Source organism: Polistes fuscatus, unplaced genomic scaffold, assembly GCF_010416935.1.
Source record: "Polistes fuscatus isolate 324 unplaced genomic scaffold, CU_Pfus_HIC Scaffold6, whole genome shotgun sequence".
In the NCBI taxonomy this organism is placed as follows: domain Eukaryota; kingdom Metazoa; phylum Arthropoda; class Insecta; order Hymenoptera; family Vespidae; genus Polistes; species Polistes fuscatus.
The window spans coordinates 9,174,468-9,188,272 of record NW_025113140.1 but is presented as its reverse complement, the minus strand read 5'-3'; the positions used below and the strand labels follow the sequence as shown (position 1 = coordinate 9,188,272).

The 13,805-nt window shown below is 30.0% G+C and overlaps 3 protein-coding genes and 2 long non-coding RNA genes across 6 annotated transcripts in view; 3 read left to right on the top strand and 2 right to left on the bottom strand.

Moving 5' to 3' along the window:
* Nucleotides 1-126: 126 nt before the first annotated feature.
* Nucleotides 127-1,673, bottom strand: LOC122522948 (cytochrome b-c1 complex subunit Rieske, mitochondrial-like). Its single transcript, XM_043644394.1, has 4 exons — nt 1,443-1,673; nt 1,242-1,367; nt 1,002-1,179; nt 127-923 (listed from the first exon to the last, which is right to left on the bottom strand). Exons 1-4 carry the CDS (start codon nt 1,531-1,533, stop codon nt 632-634), a joined length of 687 nt encoding a protein of 228 aa, XP_043500329.1. The 5' UTR covers nt 1,534-1,673; the 3' UTR covers nt 127-631.
* An 89-nt stretch (nt 1,674-1,762) lies between these two features.
* LOC122522946 (vanin-like protein 1) lies at nt 1,763-6,079 on the bottom strand. The gene is made up of 8 exons (XM_043644391.1): nt 5,920-6,079; nt 4,759-4,850; nt 4,524-4,661; nt 3,895-4,035; nt 3,620-3,780; nt 3,314-3,528; nt 3,098-3,202; nt 1,763-2,990 (listed from the first exon to the last, which is right to left on the bottom strand). The coding sequence occupies exons 2-8, from the start codon at nt 4,828-4,830 to the stop codon at nt 2,248-2,250; spliced, it is 1,575 nt and encodes a 524-aa protein (XP_043500326.1). The 5' UTR covers nt 4,831-4,850; nt 5,920-6,079; the 3' UTR covers nt 1,763-2,247.
* Nucleotides 6,080-7,048: 969 nt separating this feature from the next.
* Nucleotides 7,049-8,014, top strand: LOC122522944. Its single transcript, XR_006305215.1, has 3 exons — nt 7,049-7,143; nt 7,622-7,707; nt 7,881-8,014. It is a non-coding gene; the product is annotated as an uncharacterized LOC122522944 (long non-coding RNA).
* Nucleotides 8,015-9,175: 1,161 nt separating this feature from the next.
* LOC122523498 lies at nt 9,176-10,446 on the top strand. Its single transcript, XR_006305313.1, has 2 exons — nt 9,176-9,283; nt 10,332-10,446. It is a non-coding gene; the product is annotated as an uncharacterized LOC122523498 (long non-coding RNA).
* Nucleotides 10,447-11,682: 1,236 nt separating this feature from the next.
* Nucleotides 11,683-13,805, top strand: part of LOC122522906 (synaptotagmin-7) — a 148,593-nt gene continuing 146,470 nt past the window's right edge. The window contains exons 1-2 of one of the 2 annotated variants that reach the window (XM_043644280.1): nt 11,683-12,106; nt 12,353-12,510. The gene's annotated coding sequence lies outside the window, so the exon portion shown is untranslated. The remainder of the gene's footprint in view (nt 12,107-12,352; nt 12,511-13,805) is intronic. The other variant, XM_043644281.1, reaches the window with a different exon arrangement.

Here is a 13,805-nt window from a genome sequence, read left to right as displayed (position 1 = left end):
GTTCCTTGGATTCGTCGAGGTGCGCAATAGGACTACTGCGCAGAAATTTTACGGCGCATGCTCATCCCCATTCCGCTACCATTTCCCCCGACGAAGGCAAGCAGAAATGTCATACAAATCAATGTATTTACGTAAACATTCAAAAATACGTTTATTTCACAGCAGTATTTAATATAATCGATGATACGTAAATTAATTGACTTTTTGGATTTCATTTCAATGCATCTCACGCTGATTTCTATATTTTTTAAAAGATGAATATGGACCCAGGATTATCATTTGATTTTATTGTTATAATTATTTGGATGTTATCTTAATTCAACAACAGGATGATAGATCTCAGTTTTAGAAAACAGAATGAATATATAAGGTATATGCAACATTTAATGAATTTTTTATTTATTTGAAACCTGCTATTATTAAAATTGTAGTATAAGTAATTTATCTTAAAAATCGTAGAATTACTATCATCAAAGTACCTTAAATAATTTTCAAAATTATTTAAGAATATAAAAAAAAATGGTCTGTTTCTTATTTTTATTATAAAATTAATAGATATATTATAAGAACTTAGAATTAATTCTTTAAATATGAATTCTTTGACACATGAATAAGGAGCCGATGTAATTACTTAACCGATAATTACTTTGTCATCGTTAATAAACTTATATTCAGGAACATTAAGATTAGTAGGTGCTGGTCCTTTCCGTATGCGACCAGATCCATCAAAATGTGAACCATGGCAAGGACAAAAAAATCCTCCCGGAATGATACCAGCATTAGGAATAGGTATGCAACCTAAATGAGTACAAATTCCAATGACGATTAACCATTCAGGTTTTTTAACTCTTTCTTCATCGGTTTGAGGATCTCTCAAAATTGACAAACTAACATCTCTTTCTTGTTTGATAGTATTCTGCATTCTGATAGTAAATAAGAAATTACATTTCATATTTTATTTTCTATAATTTTAATTTTAGATTATAATAGTAATCATTTACCTATGATAAATAAAAACTGGCTTTCCTCGCCATTTTATAGTAGCAACTTTTCCTTCTGGTATGGTACTCAACGTTGCTTCTGTTTGAGCCGTTGCTATTACATCTCGAGATGGTGCCAAAAACATTATGTAATGTAAGAGATGCGACTTGAAAGTATACATATAAGCGACTCCGGCCACTATTAAATATTAATTTCTAATTTATTATTTAGTATGAAATATTATGAATAACTAAACACACCAAAGGATGCGGCATAGTTTAAACATTTTTGATCTTCATTTGAATGAACTATTTTTTTGTTTTTCTTTAATTCTGCTTCGCGTTCTTTAAAATCTGGTAATGGCATGTCAGTATGAGAATATCTATCTAAAAGAAATAATACACAAATTATTTAATATATTTGGGGTAATATTATTTTTGTTGATTAGAAGAATGACTTACTTGCATTGCAGCTTATAAATGGCACTGATAGATATCTTTTCTTTTTCATAATCTTTGAAGTTAAATTTATAATTGTATTTACGAGTATCATTGTCCTTTCTCACATTCGGTTTATATTTCAATAGAAAAATTCAGGATTATTTTTATCAGGTTAAGTTATTTATAATTTCAAGTGTTTCTACTATTTCAATTGTTTTAAAATCATTGCTATTATTATATAAAATATGACAGATAAGATTATGAATCATTGATTTTAATCTTGAAAATGAGTAATATTTTAATGATTTAATTAAATGGGTTGAATAATAATAAAATAAATATTTTTGTAAGACATAAAATATACTTTTATATACTCTTTTTATAGTACACCAAGACATCACAGACAAAAATACTATATTTTTTTATATTTTACAACAATAATATCAATTATTTAACCTGTTAACCAGGGAATAAATTTTTATTCAACTCGTTTCACAATGGGGAGTCTTTTTTTCATAGTTATAAGCAATATTATCATTTCATGACGAGAAAAATATCGTCGTGCCCATTGCAGTAGTAGTTCGTGTTTGATAAATATTTTGTCATACTTAGTTAACAGGTTAAAATATAAACATGTAAAGAAAAATAGAAAACATTACTTATATATATGCATATTTCTATGAAAAATTTAGGAAGACAATTAACAGTTAACAGGTTAAAATATAAACATGTAAAGAAAAATAGAAAACATTACTTATATATATATATATATATATATATATGGACATTTCTATGAAAACTTTAGGAAGACTTAATGGAATAGTTATCACCAGAAACGTGATAATAAGAATGCCATTAGGATTGAAAACGAATAGGCGATATTGTTAGAAATAGCAGCATTACTTAGATCCTTGTCATAGTCTCTACAATAAACGCCAAATGTTACAAGATTCGTTAACATTTTGTTCGAACTTACGATTGAAATATGTTTGTGATCATTATGTAAGTGTTCTTCGTACGAAAATTCCATAATCGGTAACAAGTCAGTTTTCAAAGTATTCGGCATGATCAATGAATTTTTCGACGCGTCGAATCTTCCTGATATGCTGATTTCCTGGAAAGTTGTTTGAGAGTCCAGAGTAGATCCACAAGACTCGAGGGTATCATCGGAACATTGTATTACTGAGCAAACTCGTGTACCAACGTAACGTATGTTAGCATAATTACGGATTCCATTATATACAACCAATCGATATTTTACTTTCGTATCAATTTTGTTTACTTTAACTGTAAAATCGCAACAATGATCATGATGACATATGGTTTTTGAGGAAACATTGCTGTTCAATACTTCCGTCTTGAACAAAGTAATATTATCACGTAACAATTTCAAATTGTTCACATTGGTTGTTTCACGTTTTCTCCTTAGTTCATCGTGAACGTGAACGTGTTGTTTTGCGTCTTTAGTTTCTTGATTTTTCAGTATATTTACTTTTTTAGGAACTACATCAATTATTAATTCGGTAGTTCGTTTATGTGATAGCTTGACCTTATTTGTATGACTACTACCTAAAATTTGGTGTTACAATATTTATTATAAATGTGCTTATTTCATAATTAGATTTTATTTCAATGAATATTTGAACACTGAACTAATTAATAATTATTGTACGTACCATGGTAAATGCCACTGCCTGAATTACCCGCTGAAGGATCATTGTATCCAGCTGCCAAAAGATTTACATTTTCTGCGAACGCCCAACCGAATTGCGTTTGAATAGCTAAAATAAATAATTTATTTCGTTGTTTATATAATCTAAATAAATAAGAAAAGAGAAAAAGAAAGAGAGAGAAGATATTTATAATTAGAATTAGATTTGAATTTGATGTACCAGTTAGGAACGGAGTTTCAGAAAACCATGCAGTTGTATAAACAATATCGGTAATTCCAAGATCTCTTGTTAAATTTAAAGCAGGTACTGCAAATAGAATATCGAAACAAATGAACGTTCCAAAAGTAACATTAAAATCAGTTTCGAAAGTCACAATTTCTGGATGTTTAGGAGTATTAAATTGAGGTTCCAGGTAAAGATTTTGCTTGCGATATCTACGAGTAAAAAATAATTGCATTAATTCATGGTCTCGTTTATCTTTTCCTTGTTAAAGTAATCTTTAAATGTATTATTAGAAATCCGTACTTTGCGATTACTGTGCCATTGCGATCGAAAACAACATTGCTGTTATAATACAATGATTCACCTTTTGGACATTCATTATCAAAACAGGGTGCTCTCTCGGCTATATTAATGACAACGTAGATTTTATTTTTCATAGCTGCGCACGATATTTTTTTCAACGCCTGTAATAATATACTTATTTGAAGTAATGATTTTTTTATATTTATAGAGCTAAAGAAAATAAGTTAGGTGTTTTTTTCATTAATACCGAAAATAAAAAAGAATGATGAGTTTACCTCGGTCATGCCATTCATATTTTGAGTACAAGGTGTAAATCTAGCGGAAGGTATCACCGTTGAGATTAAGTCCATTTCACTTTTTTGTGGAAGATGATAAGTAGTTATGCCATCTTCGGGAAAAACAATGATATCGGCATTCTGAAAAAGATTATAATATAACAAAAATCATCGTATGTAACATTAGTTAACTTTATTTATAATTTTCGTTTCAGGATTTCCAATTTATCGAGTTCACATATTTGATCGAAGGATATTTTTTGTTATTAAGTTTTCCAGGTAAAAGAGGAAGTTTTTTCCGTTAAGAAGTTTCCTCGTCTGGTTTTCTAACGTTTTCCTTGTAGCCAGATTAAATCGTGGAACGATCGGTAAATGAAATAAAGGTGAAAGTAGAAACAAAGAATGACGAGAGATCATACGATGCGATTTTATGTCATAAAAAAATAAAAAACGAATATAGAAAATTTGAAGAATAAGACACATACGAAAATTGATGTTTAAAAATTAATGATAAATATTATCAATTTTTATTACAAATTGAAATAACTAACTTAATAAGATTTATGTTTTATTGAGTATAAAAACGGAATACCCACAGTTAATTGGTAATTTAAAAAAAATCTATTTACCTGTGCGTTAGCATTACGTATGAGATCCTCATACCTAGCTACATTGGATTGTATAGTCTCTCTGCTGTTATTAGCTATGTTATTTGGTGCGAATTCTACCACTGCAGCTATATACTCTTTTGAAGCTGGCGTCGATATCTAATTTTAAATAGAACATTTCATTCCAATCAAATGACGATCTTAAACAATCATTTCTTTTATTTTTCGTTCATTCGTAATAAAGTTTTATTTTTACCTGATTAGATGATCGTGCATACGCTACAAGCAGATAAAATAATATCCATCGCCAATTCAGATTATCAGACATGATTATTCTTATTGTGCTGGCTGAAAAACAAGTGAAAATGATTTTATAGATGATTTATTTCAAATATATACCTGGGTAGGTTGAAAAGTTTTAAGTTTTACATAGAAACATAATTTTTTTATTTTAAAAAATAAAAGTTCTTTTTTTGTTGACGCTTACAACTTTGCAACCTACTCACTTATATATATTTTTCTTTTTTTAATATTTGATTTGATTAATATATCGACTAAAATGTAACTCTTTCATTTTTCCAGAGCGATATAATCATAAGATGCTATAAATTTTTTAAATATCAAATATTGATGCTACGGTAACAATATAAGGTCATTTTAGAATTACGGTCTTAATAAATATTTTATTTTATCGGTAATGGAACAGTATAGCAACAGTACGCTTAATTTAAAATAATTGAAAATAAAAGATATAAAATCCAATCATTTAAAAGTAATGCGTGCAATATCTAAAATAGAATCTAATTGTAAGAAAGATACAAAATCCAAAGATAAAAAAGCTTTTTAATCTTCATCATGTATGTCGCATCTAGAATTGAATCAAATATGACATGTTGCTTATATTTGAACTTATTTATTTCTAAAATTGTCTGCACTTAAGAGAGTACGATACAAATGGTTAATATCTCTCTTATCTGTAACATAATAAGTTGACAATAATATGTTAAATTCACTAGATTATTATTAGGAAGGATACAATATTTAATTATATTTAGAAGATGTGTCATATCTGGAATAGATCTTATCATTTTATCTTATCTTGTTAAACACTTTAACTTTATTGAAATAAAGCAATCGTGATATTTAAATATACTTGGACAAAATTAAATAACAATTTCTAATCTACACGTATATAAGGTATTAAAGTTATGAAAGGTACTATTAAAAAAAAAAAAAAGTATTTGATTAATCATAAAGTTTACAAAGATTTAATTGTAATCGTACAGAGATGAATGATTAAATATCATTAGAAAAGGAAGTATAAATGCTAAATATGTTATTTTTCTTTGTAAGGTTATGATTGTATGCAAGTAGAAAAAAGAAGAGGTCAGAATAAATGAAATTTGTTTGAACTTACTTTCTTACAAAAGGATGTTATTTTGACACGGAAATGAACAGGTAATATTCGAGACAGCAAGTACTTAACCCATTCACATTCTGAACGTGACTGATTGTGAGACTAACATGAGCTTGGTTTAGACATTACTGTATGGGCACTACCACTGATGCAGCTTGGGATTTCCCGATAATATACATACGTGTATATGTGTATATATGTTTCTACGTGTGGTACTTTGCTATACGAGAATATGCGTCATACATATCTTTATAATGAAAGTAGATGAACGAGTTGTAAAAATAATTTTATATAGGTAAGTTGCTTTCTAAGAAGCATTAGAAATCTCTAATGGGAGCAAGCATAATTTGTAAATGATTAATTACATTAATTTATAAATAAGAAATATATATATCTATACTTCTATTCTATTTGAATTTTATTTACATCTATTCAAATTAAATTTTTAGTTACTTAATATTTTGCAAGATAAAGAGATATTATGCAATAACAAATTAGTAAAAAGATTTTCAAATCTTACTGAAAAATAAAAAGAAATAAAATTCGTATTTCATAGTTAATATTAGTCTAGTCTCATCGATAATGCTATAATGATAATAAGGACATACTATTATTGATATGAGATTATGTATGAACTTTTTCAATTGTAATTGTTATTGCATGATGTTTACGTGTTGATATAATTAAGGAATGCGGACATTTATTTTTCAATGATATTATTCGATATAGTTAGCAAAAAATAAACGAGGATATACCTTTTTTAATTAATACAATAAATAAATTACATATAAAAAATATATAAGAGAATCTCTTAAGGTTCGTTATATTTAAAGTTAAATTACATCAATATAATTTGATGTTTCTATTTTTTTATTAAAATTTAGCTGATTTTCTGTATATAAGACTTTTTTATTTATTTTAATAATTTATTTTATAATAATATTTATATTTAATAATTTTATTTATTTTAACAATTAGAATCAATAAAATATTCGTTTAAATGTTCCATACATTCGTACATTATATTTATTTATCTCATACATTTTAAATATTAGCGCGAAATAATTTATTACATATAAGCTCGTTGATTGGTTATAGGTAAAAAAAGCATTGTACGCATGCGCGGCGGGAATCGTAATTGTATAATAATTCGAATGAAATTGCCATGTTGGATTTTGGCAGCATATGAAATTTATAATGATAATCATCGTCTCGTAATTAGAGGTAATTGACATAATTTTATCTTAACGTTCATTATCATACTATATATCAATCGATTCTTTGAAACGTGTTTTTTAACATTTATTATTCGTAAATCGAGACATTGTCGGATTAAAAAAATATCTGTGAAAATAATGTCAGCTTACCGATGTCTTTTTGAAGGTTACGTAAAAAAATTCTTTTTAGATATTTTTAGTTTTATCTCCGATATATCGATATATCTTTTGCTCAGTAATAATGCTTTATTTCTGATCTTTCATTAATTAATTATCATCGATCATATTTTGTATTATTTTAGCATTTTTATCTATACATATGCATGTACATATATATACATATGTATACACAATACACATACACGCATATATATGTGTATAGATATAGTATGGTTAACTGTACATAAACGTACATATATTTGATTTTCATATATTTGATTTTCTTTATACTATACTGATGCAATATAACTTTTTACTTTTTTCAGATTTCCGAGCATTGGGAGAATACAGCACTAAAACACATACCTAGTCTTATAATTATGTTTACTGTTTTTTCTTCATATTCATCGAGGTAAGCGTTATTCTTTTTTGAAGTCTATCTGATATATAGAAATGGTATAGAAAGAGTGAGAAAGAGAGTGTGAGAGAGAGGGAGAGAGAAAGAGAGAGAGAGAGAGAGAGAGAGAATAAGAAAACAAAACATTCGACTACAAGCAATTATGAATGTTATATGTGTTTTTGCAGGAATTTCTCGAGCCGAGAACAAAACAAAAACAGCCGAACGTTCGAAACTCTCAAGGATAAACAGTAACGTATCTCATTTCCCTTCCGTCCTTCAACACGTTAAGATCGGTAAAAGAGAATGACGCATTAAACTATTTAGTAATTTTATTGCTAATGTTATTGTGTTAATTTAAATATTTTAATAAGTTTTTCATTATTTTTGATTGAGTTTGCCGATATAAACAACTGCTAATTAGACAACTTTAAAAATTTTTATTAATAATTTTTAATACTCTTCTTTTTATGTTTAACATGGATTCTTTATGATAAAACATCTTTTAATGTGTGTTAGAAATGAATCGCAGGAAATTTTGTTCTATAATCTTTAGTATGTTTCAGCTTTTCAGATTTTTTATTTAATCTTATTTTATTCGTCGTCATCCTAAGGGTAGGATACCCATCCTGCAGTCATCAATGAAGACTAAAAGTAAGTATACTTTCCTATCAAACATTTCTATGATAATTTCAATGGTTTTTTATTATGACGATGATATTAATTGTTCTTTTTCTTTTTGTTTCAGAACATCATTGCAATCGAGCGCGTAGGCAATGAAGTACTCGTGTGTTGCATCGTTAAAATGAAATATTAAAAAATCGGAAATTAGAATCAGTGTTGATCGTCGCATGTTAAAGTTTCGTTTGCTCGGTTAAGAAACTCCGTAAGTTTCTTATATTAAGTTTAAACGTGTGCTCATCGTCATCCTAAGGGTAGGAGACCCATCGTGCATTCATAGATGAAGATTCGAAGTAAGTATATTTTTGTATTCAATAATTTCACAAACATTTTAATAGTTTTCAATAATAGTGATGATATTAATTGCATTGTTTTTTTATTTCTGTTTCAGATTGCAATCGTGCGCGAAGCAATATACGGAAGTGTTGTATCGTTTAAATATAATTAAAATCACGGATTAGAAGCACGTTCGTTCGTTAATTTTAATTCCGTCGCGTTCGCGAACTATTCTTGAAATTTATATATTAAATTAACTGCGACCAAGGCAGTAATTGCATTAGAGTTTGTTCGAGTAAAGTTGTATTTTTATCTTTAAACAGTCGCACAGACTGTTCGCGTATTATAGAGTCAGTGCATCAATGAAGATTTAAAATAAAGTGTGTAATTTTTGTACTTGCATTGACTGCGTGCAAAGCAGTTTTTGGAAGCAGTTGTAGAATCAGTGATCGGGCGCATAATAAATTAAAATCATACGCGAATTAGAATCAGTGTTGTTCGCCGTATAATCAAATTTCGGTTTCGCGATAAGAAACTCATCTATAGTTTCTTATTTTCGTTAATAACGCGTTATTAGATTCACGCGAGATGCATCACCATGGTGCCACTGAGCTTCATCCTACTGGAATGCATTGTAAGTATTCATATTTCGTGATTTAATTCATTTTCTATCATTTGAGAAAGATTAGTATTTCTTTCTTGATTTTTAAATTCATTGATTTTATTTCCATTTTCTTTCTCAAACGAGATATACCTTTGATAAACTTGATATTTAATTTTGTAAGATTTGAAGTTGCGTGCTTGTAATTTTGTCTTTGAAATATTTGATATTGCGTAGGATAATGTTTTGCGTGTGAAAGAATTTATATAAGAACGAGCTGTCGATTCTATTTTTGCAACGAAATAGAATCGAGTAGAATCGATTAAATATTAGATAAATTTAATGCTAAGTTTTGTAAGATTATTCTTTCTCATACTCATGATTTCGTGTTTTTTGAATATTTGATTTAATATAATATAAAGATTTAAAAACTAAAGTTATTTGAATATGAATACGCGAATTAATTAATAAACGAAACCAAAGTATTTATAGAATATGTATTGCAGATAAAAATATTACAAAAAATATACAATTATATTTATTGCATTATTGATTCACTTAAGTTTGTTTTTCAATATAAAATGAAACGAAAGTTTAATTTTAGTAATTTAATAGGTCATCGATTAGAATTATTATCTGCTTGGACATTCGAGTTAATGTAATGGTGTATACTTGTACGGTAGATGGACTCTAAAAGTTGATTGTCCAACGGCTAGGATAGCTAACGGGAAATGAAATGAATTTTTTAATTATCAGGAAATGGAATCTTTACGAAAAATAAAAATATTTCGCTACGAAATTCATGGAAATATTTCAAAGAGAAAATCTCGAGAGAATTAGCCAAAAAGTAATATTATCAAAGTATCATTTGCAAAAATGAAAAAATGATTTTTATATCTCTCAAAATATTCTAATAATACCATAATCTGACCTATTACATCGTTGTATGATATCAGAATAGAAATGTTATTATTGGATTTCCTATATAACACATCGATTTTTCATTTATAAAAGTCTGAGATATCGTGAAATAATTTACAACTTTATCATATATTATATTTCGACAACGTTTTCATTGCAGGTGCAGATGATGGGCCATTTCATCTCTTTTGTCAACAAAATTGGAAGTGAATGAGGGTGCATCGATTTCATTGACATATTTCCATGTTGAAGAGAAACACGAAGAAGAGGTAAAAGGAAAAAGTGAAGGGTATGTTTTTCTTTGATTTTTCTTTACGAAATGGAAGAAGAGTAGAGAGGGTAGCTAGAGTGTTCTATGAGAGAAAGGGAAAGAGTGGAAAAGGGTGGGAGAGAAGAGGGAGGGGAAGAAAATAAAGCGTGAGTAGAAAATAGATCTAAACGTTAAATAATGGAAAAATAGAGGGGGGAAAAAAAAAGTAAAATGCTTGAACGAATTTTTCGGACGGTCGAGTAGGGTCAGGTGGTTGCGTTTAACAAATACCTACCTAAATAAATTTCCAAGTTTCGTGTATGCACACCTACGTGTGATGTATATATATATGTGTATGTGTGTGTGTGTAACTATAGACGATCGAACAATTTCCGAGCCGTATATCATCATTGGTTGGTAGACTTTGATACAATGTGACGCGTCTGGTCGTTGTAAAAATGTCCCCTCGTTTTTCGTTCACTCGAGCGTTGTTATATCGGCAATGAGTCTTCTTGGTTTTCATAGTCGATAGAAGTAAATAGTTTTATATCGTTGACAAAAAGTTGAACGTGTTGTTCTTAAACGAGTTACGATTCTTAAAAGATTACGATTGAAGATATTTCCTAACAGGTTATAGACTACCGATGGATAATCAAATTCCGAATGACTATTTGTTCGATTAACGATATCGATTATTCAGTTTCGTTCGTTCGTTCGTTCGTTTTGGTAATAACAAACGCATGAGAAGTAGTCTTTGCATTTTATCCCCTAGTTGACTGCTCGTAAATCATGCGATAAAAGTCGAAAGCTTGGTTGTATCGTAAAAGCAGTGGGTATCTCTTTCTCTTTCTTTCTCTCCCTCTCTTTCCCCCCGTTTGGTTCGTTTAGAAATTTATCCGAAGAAAACCTAGACCCTTTGGTGGTCTGACGCGAATACTTCGATCGCAACATTGCGAATACATTTGGAATTCTGATCTCGTTATTTTATAGGAGTAAGATATTTAGGATGAATTCGTAGAAGGAAGATAACAAAAGAAGGGAACAAAAAAGTTTGAGGGTAGTAGAAAATAGTTTGTTGGGGGATATTTTTTCTGATGTCAGAGAAAAAACATCCAAAATCTGGTTGTTTTCGTCGTCGTCGTCGTCGTCGTCGTCGGGGGTGTGTCGAGCTTGCGAGGTGCCGTAGTGATAGAGTGGGGGATGACTAGAACGAGTAAGAGGGAGAGAGTAAGAGGATCGAATGGTGGGGTGGTAGCCGCGAAGCAGCAGTGCGTCGCGACGCTGCCTGCCACGCGGTTGCCTATCAATCTTTTCTCATAATTGTCGATTATTCCTTTTAACTAAATTTAGTGACTTACATGCATCGACTATCGACCGTTTATCGATCCTCCATCAATCCTTCGTCCACCCTCTATATTATCATCCCTTTATTTCAACAATTACAAAAATCATCCTTACGATACGTACCAATCGTCATCATTATCATAGCAGTCGTCATTTCGATAGCTCGATTTTTCTCTATTTTCTATCCTTCCTTTCTTTCTTCTTCTTCTTCTTTTTCTTTTCCTTCTACTTTTCCTTCTATATCCCTTTTATCCGTCTATTACATTTCGCGTCCTTTATTTTTTGTTGTTGATAAATTTTTATTTATTTCACTCCTTCCACGACGAACTGAACTCGAAAAAGTAAGAAACGATTCTTTTCTATCTGCCATTGTCTATTTCTATCTTTCTTTTCGTTTCCTTTAAATAAGTGAGATAACGAAACGTTGCTCTCGATAAGGCGAGACCCACCTTCCTCTTCGTTTTCTTTTTTCTATCTCTCTCTCTCTCTCTCTCTTTCTCTCTTTCTCTTTTTTTCTTTTTCTCTATTTCTTAAATTGACTTTTCTCTTTTATCATTTTTTATATCGATACGAACTGTGTGTCTCAGTGATAGTATTTACGTGGTGAATCAATCCAGTGTGAAGTGAATGACAATCTATTTTTTTCCTATTCTTATTGTATTCCGTGTCATTGGAATACTTTCTTTTACTTCTTCTTCTTCTTCTCCTTCTTCTTCTTCTTCTTCTTCTTCTTCTTCCTCTGCCAGTAAGTACTAAATTCTCTTCTCTACTTTTCGTAGATACATCTATCTATTTACTCGTTTTCCTTTCCCATGGGATCTAATGTATTCTCTCTCTTTCTCTTAGTGGTTACGCATATCCACTACTTCCTTATCACATCAACCTTGATTTAAATTCTAACGAGTATTTCGAGTAAACTGTCCTATCCGTTGCATCGAATTTGCGAACTCATTTGCTTATGCAGGAGAAATGTTTTACGATGTATCATCAAACTTTGCCAATCGACAAATTAAATTTTCATCCAATCGTCTATATACTTTTGTAATTGATATTTCCCTAGATTTACTTAACTTCTCATTCGCGAAATGTTCTTCTCTCTCTCTCTCTCTCTCTCTCTTTCTTCGGAAAAATCTCGGTACTCTTGATTAAGAAAAACGAGGCGAAAGGTGGTCAGTTCGATGGAAAGTGCATGTAAGTGCATTTGCATAGAATTTAGATTTATAGAAGATTGAACTTTGTTGTACGTCGTGATCAATCTTTCGAAAAACATTAGCTACTCCAATAAATCCATGCGGTTTTTGCCATTTATTTGCTTTTTAAAAACAAAACAAAACAAAACAAAAAATACCGCACGAACTTATTGGAAAACCATCAAACAGATGAGAAACATTTGAATGATATTTTCTATAATATCTTTTGTATAAAATTTCAATATGTTTTATATATAAATGTCCACACATGAGAATATTAGTAATTTTGAAATAAAAATAATTAATGGAATAAATATAATCTTTGGGAAATAAGTAATGGGGTGGTAGTGTGGTCAGGCTATTTACGGTTAATATTCAATATAGAGGAAGAAGACAAGAGGGATCGTTAATACCGCGTTTTAGCGTAAAAGCACTACTACTCTATAGCGTTTCTATTTGCGTTTCTGGCTCTTTGTAAACTGGCACTGGGCGGGGGGGGGAGGGGCACCAAGTCGGAAAACGAAATGCTTTGAAGGTCCTCCTACTTGTACCTTTCCATCCAGGGTCAGGAAAGCTTCCTGCTACCGATACTAGAAAGTGCCTTTGAATCTAGCGTAATAATGTAATTGGTGATCGATAATGGAGGTTTGTCAGGCCTTTCGCGTTGGATGATGCTGATATATTTTTATTTTTTAACGTCGCATTAACGGTAATATAGGCAGAGAGACTAAACGAACGAACGATCGAACGAACGAACGAACGAGTGAGCGAGATAGAGAGAAAAATAGAGAGAAAAAGTGTAAGTAAGTATGTGTGTGTATGTGTATATGTGTGTGTGAGAGAGAGAGAG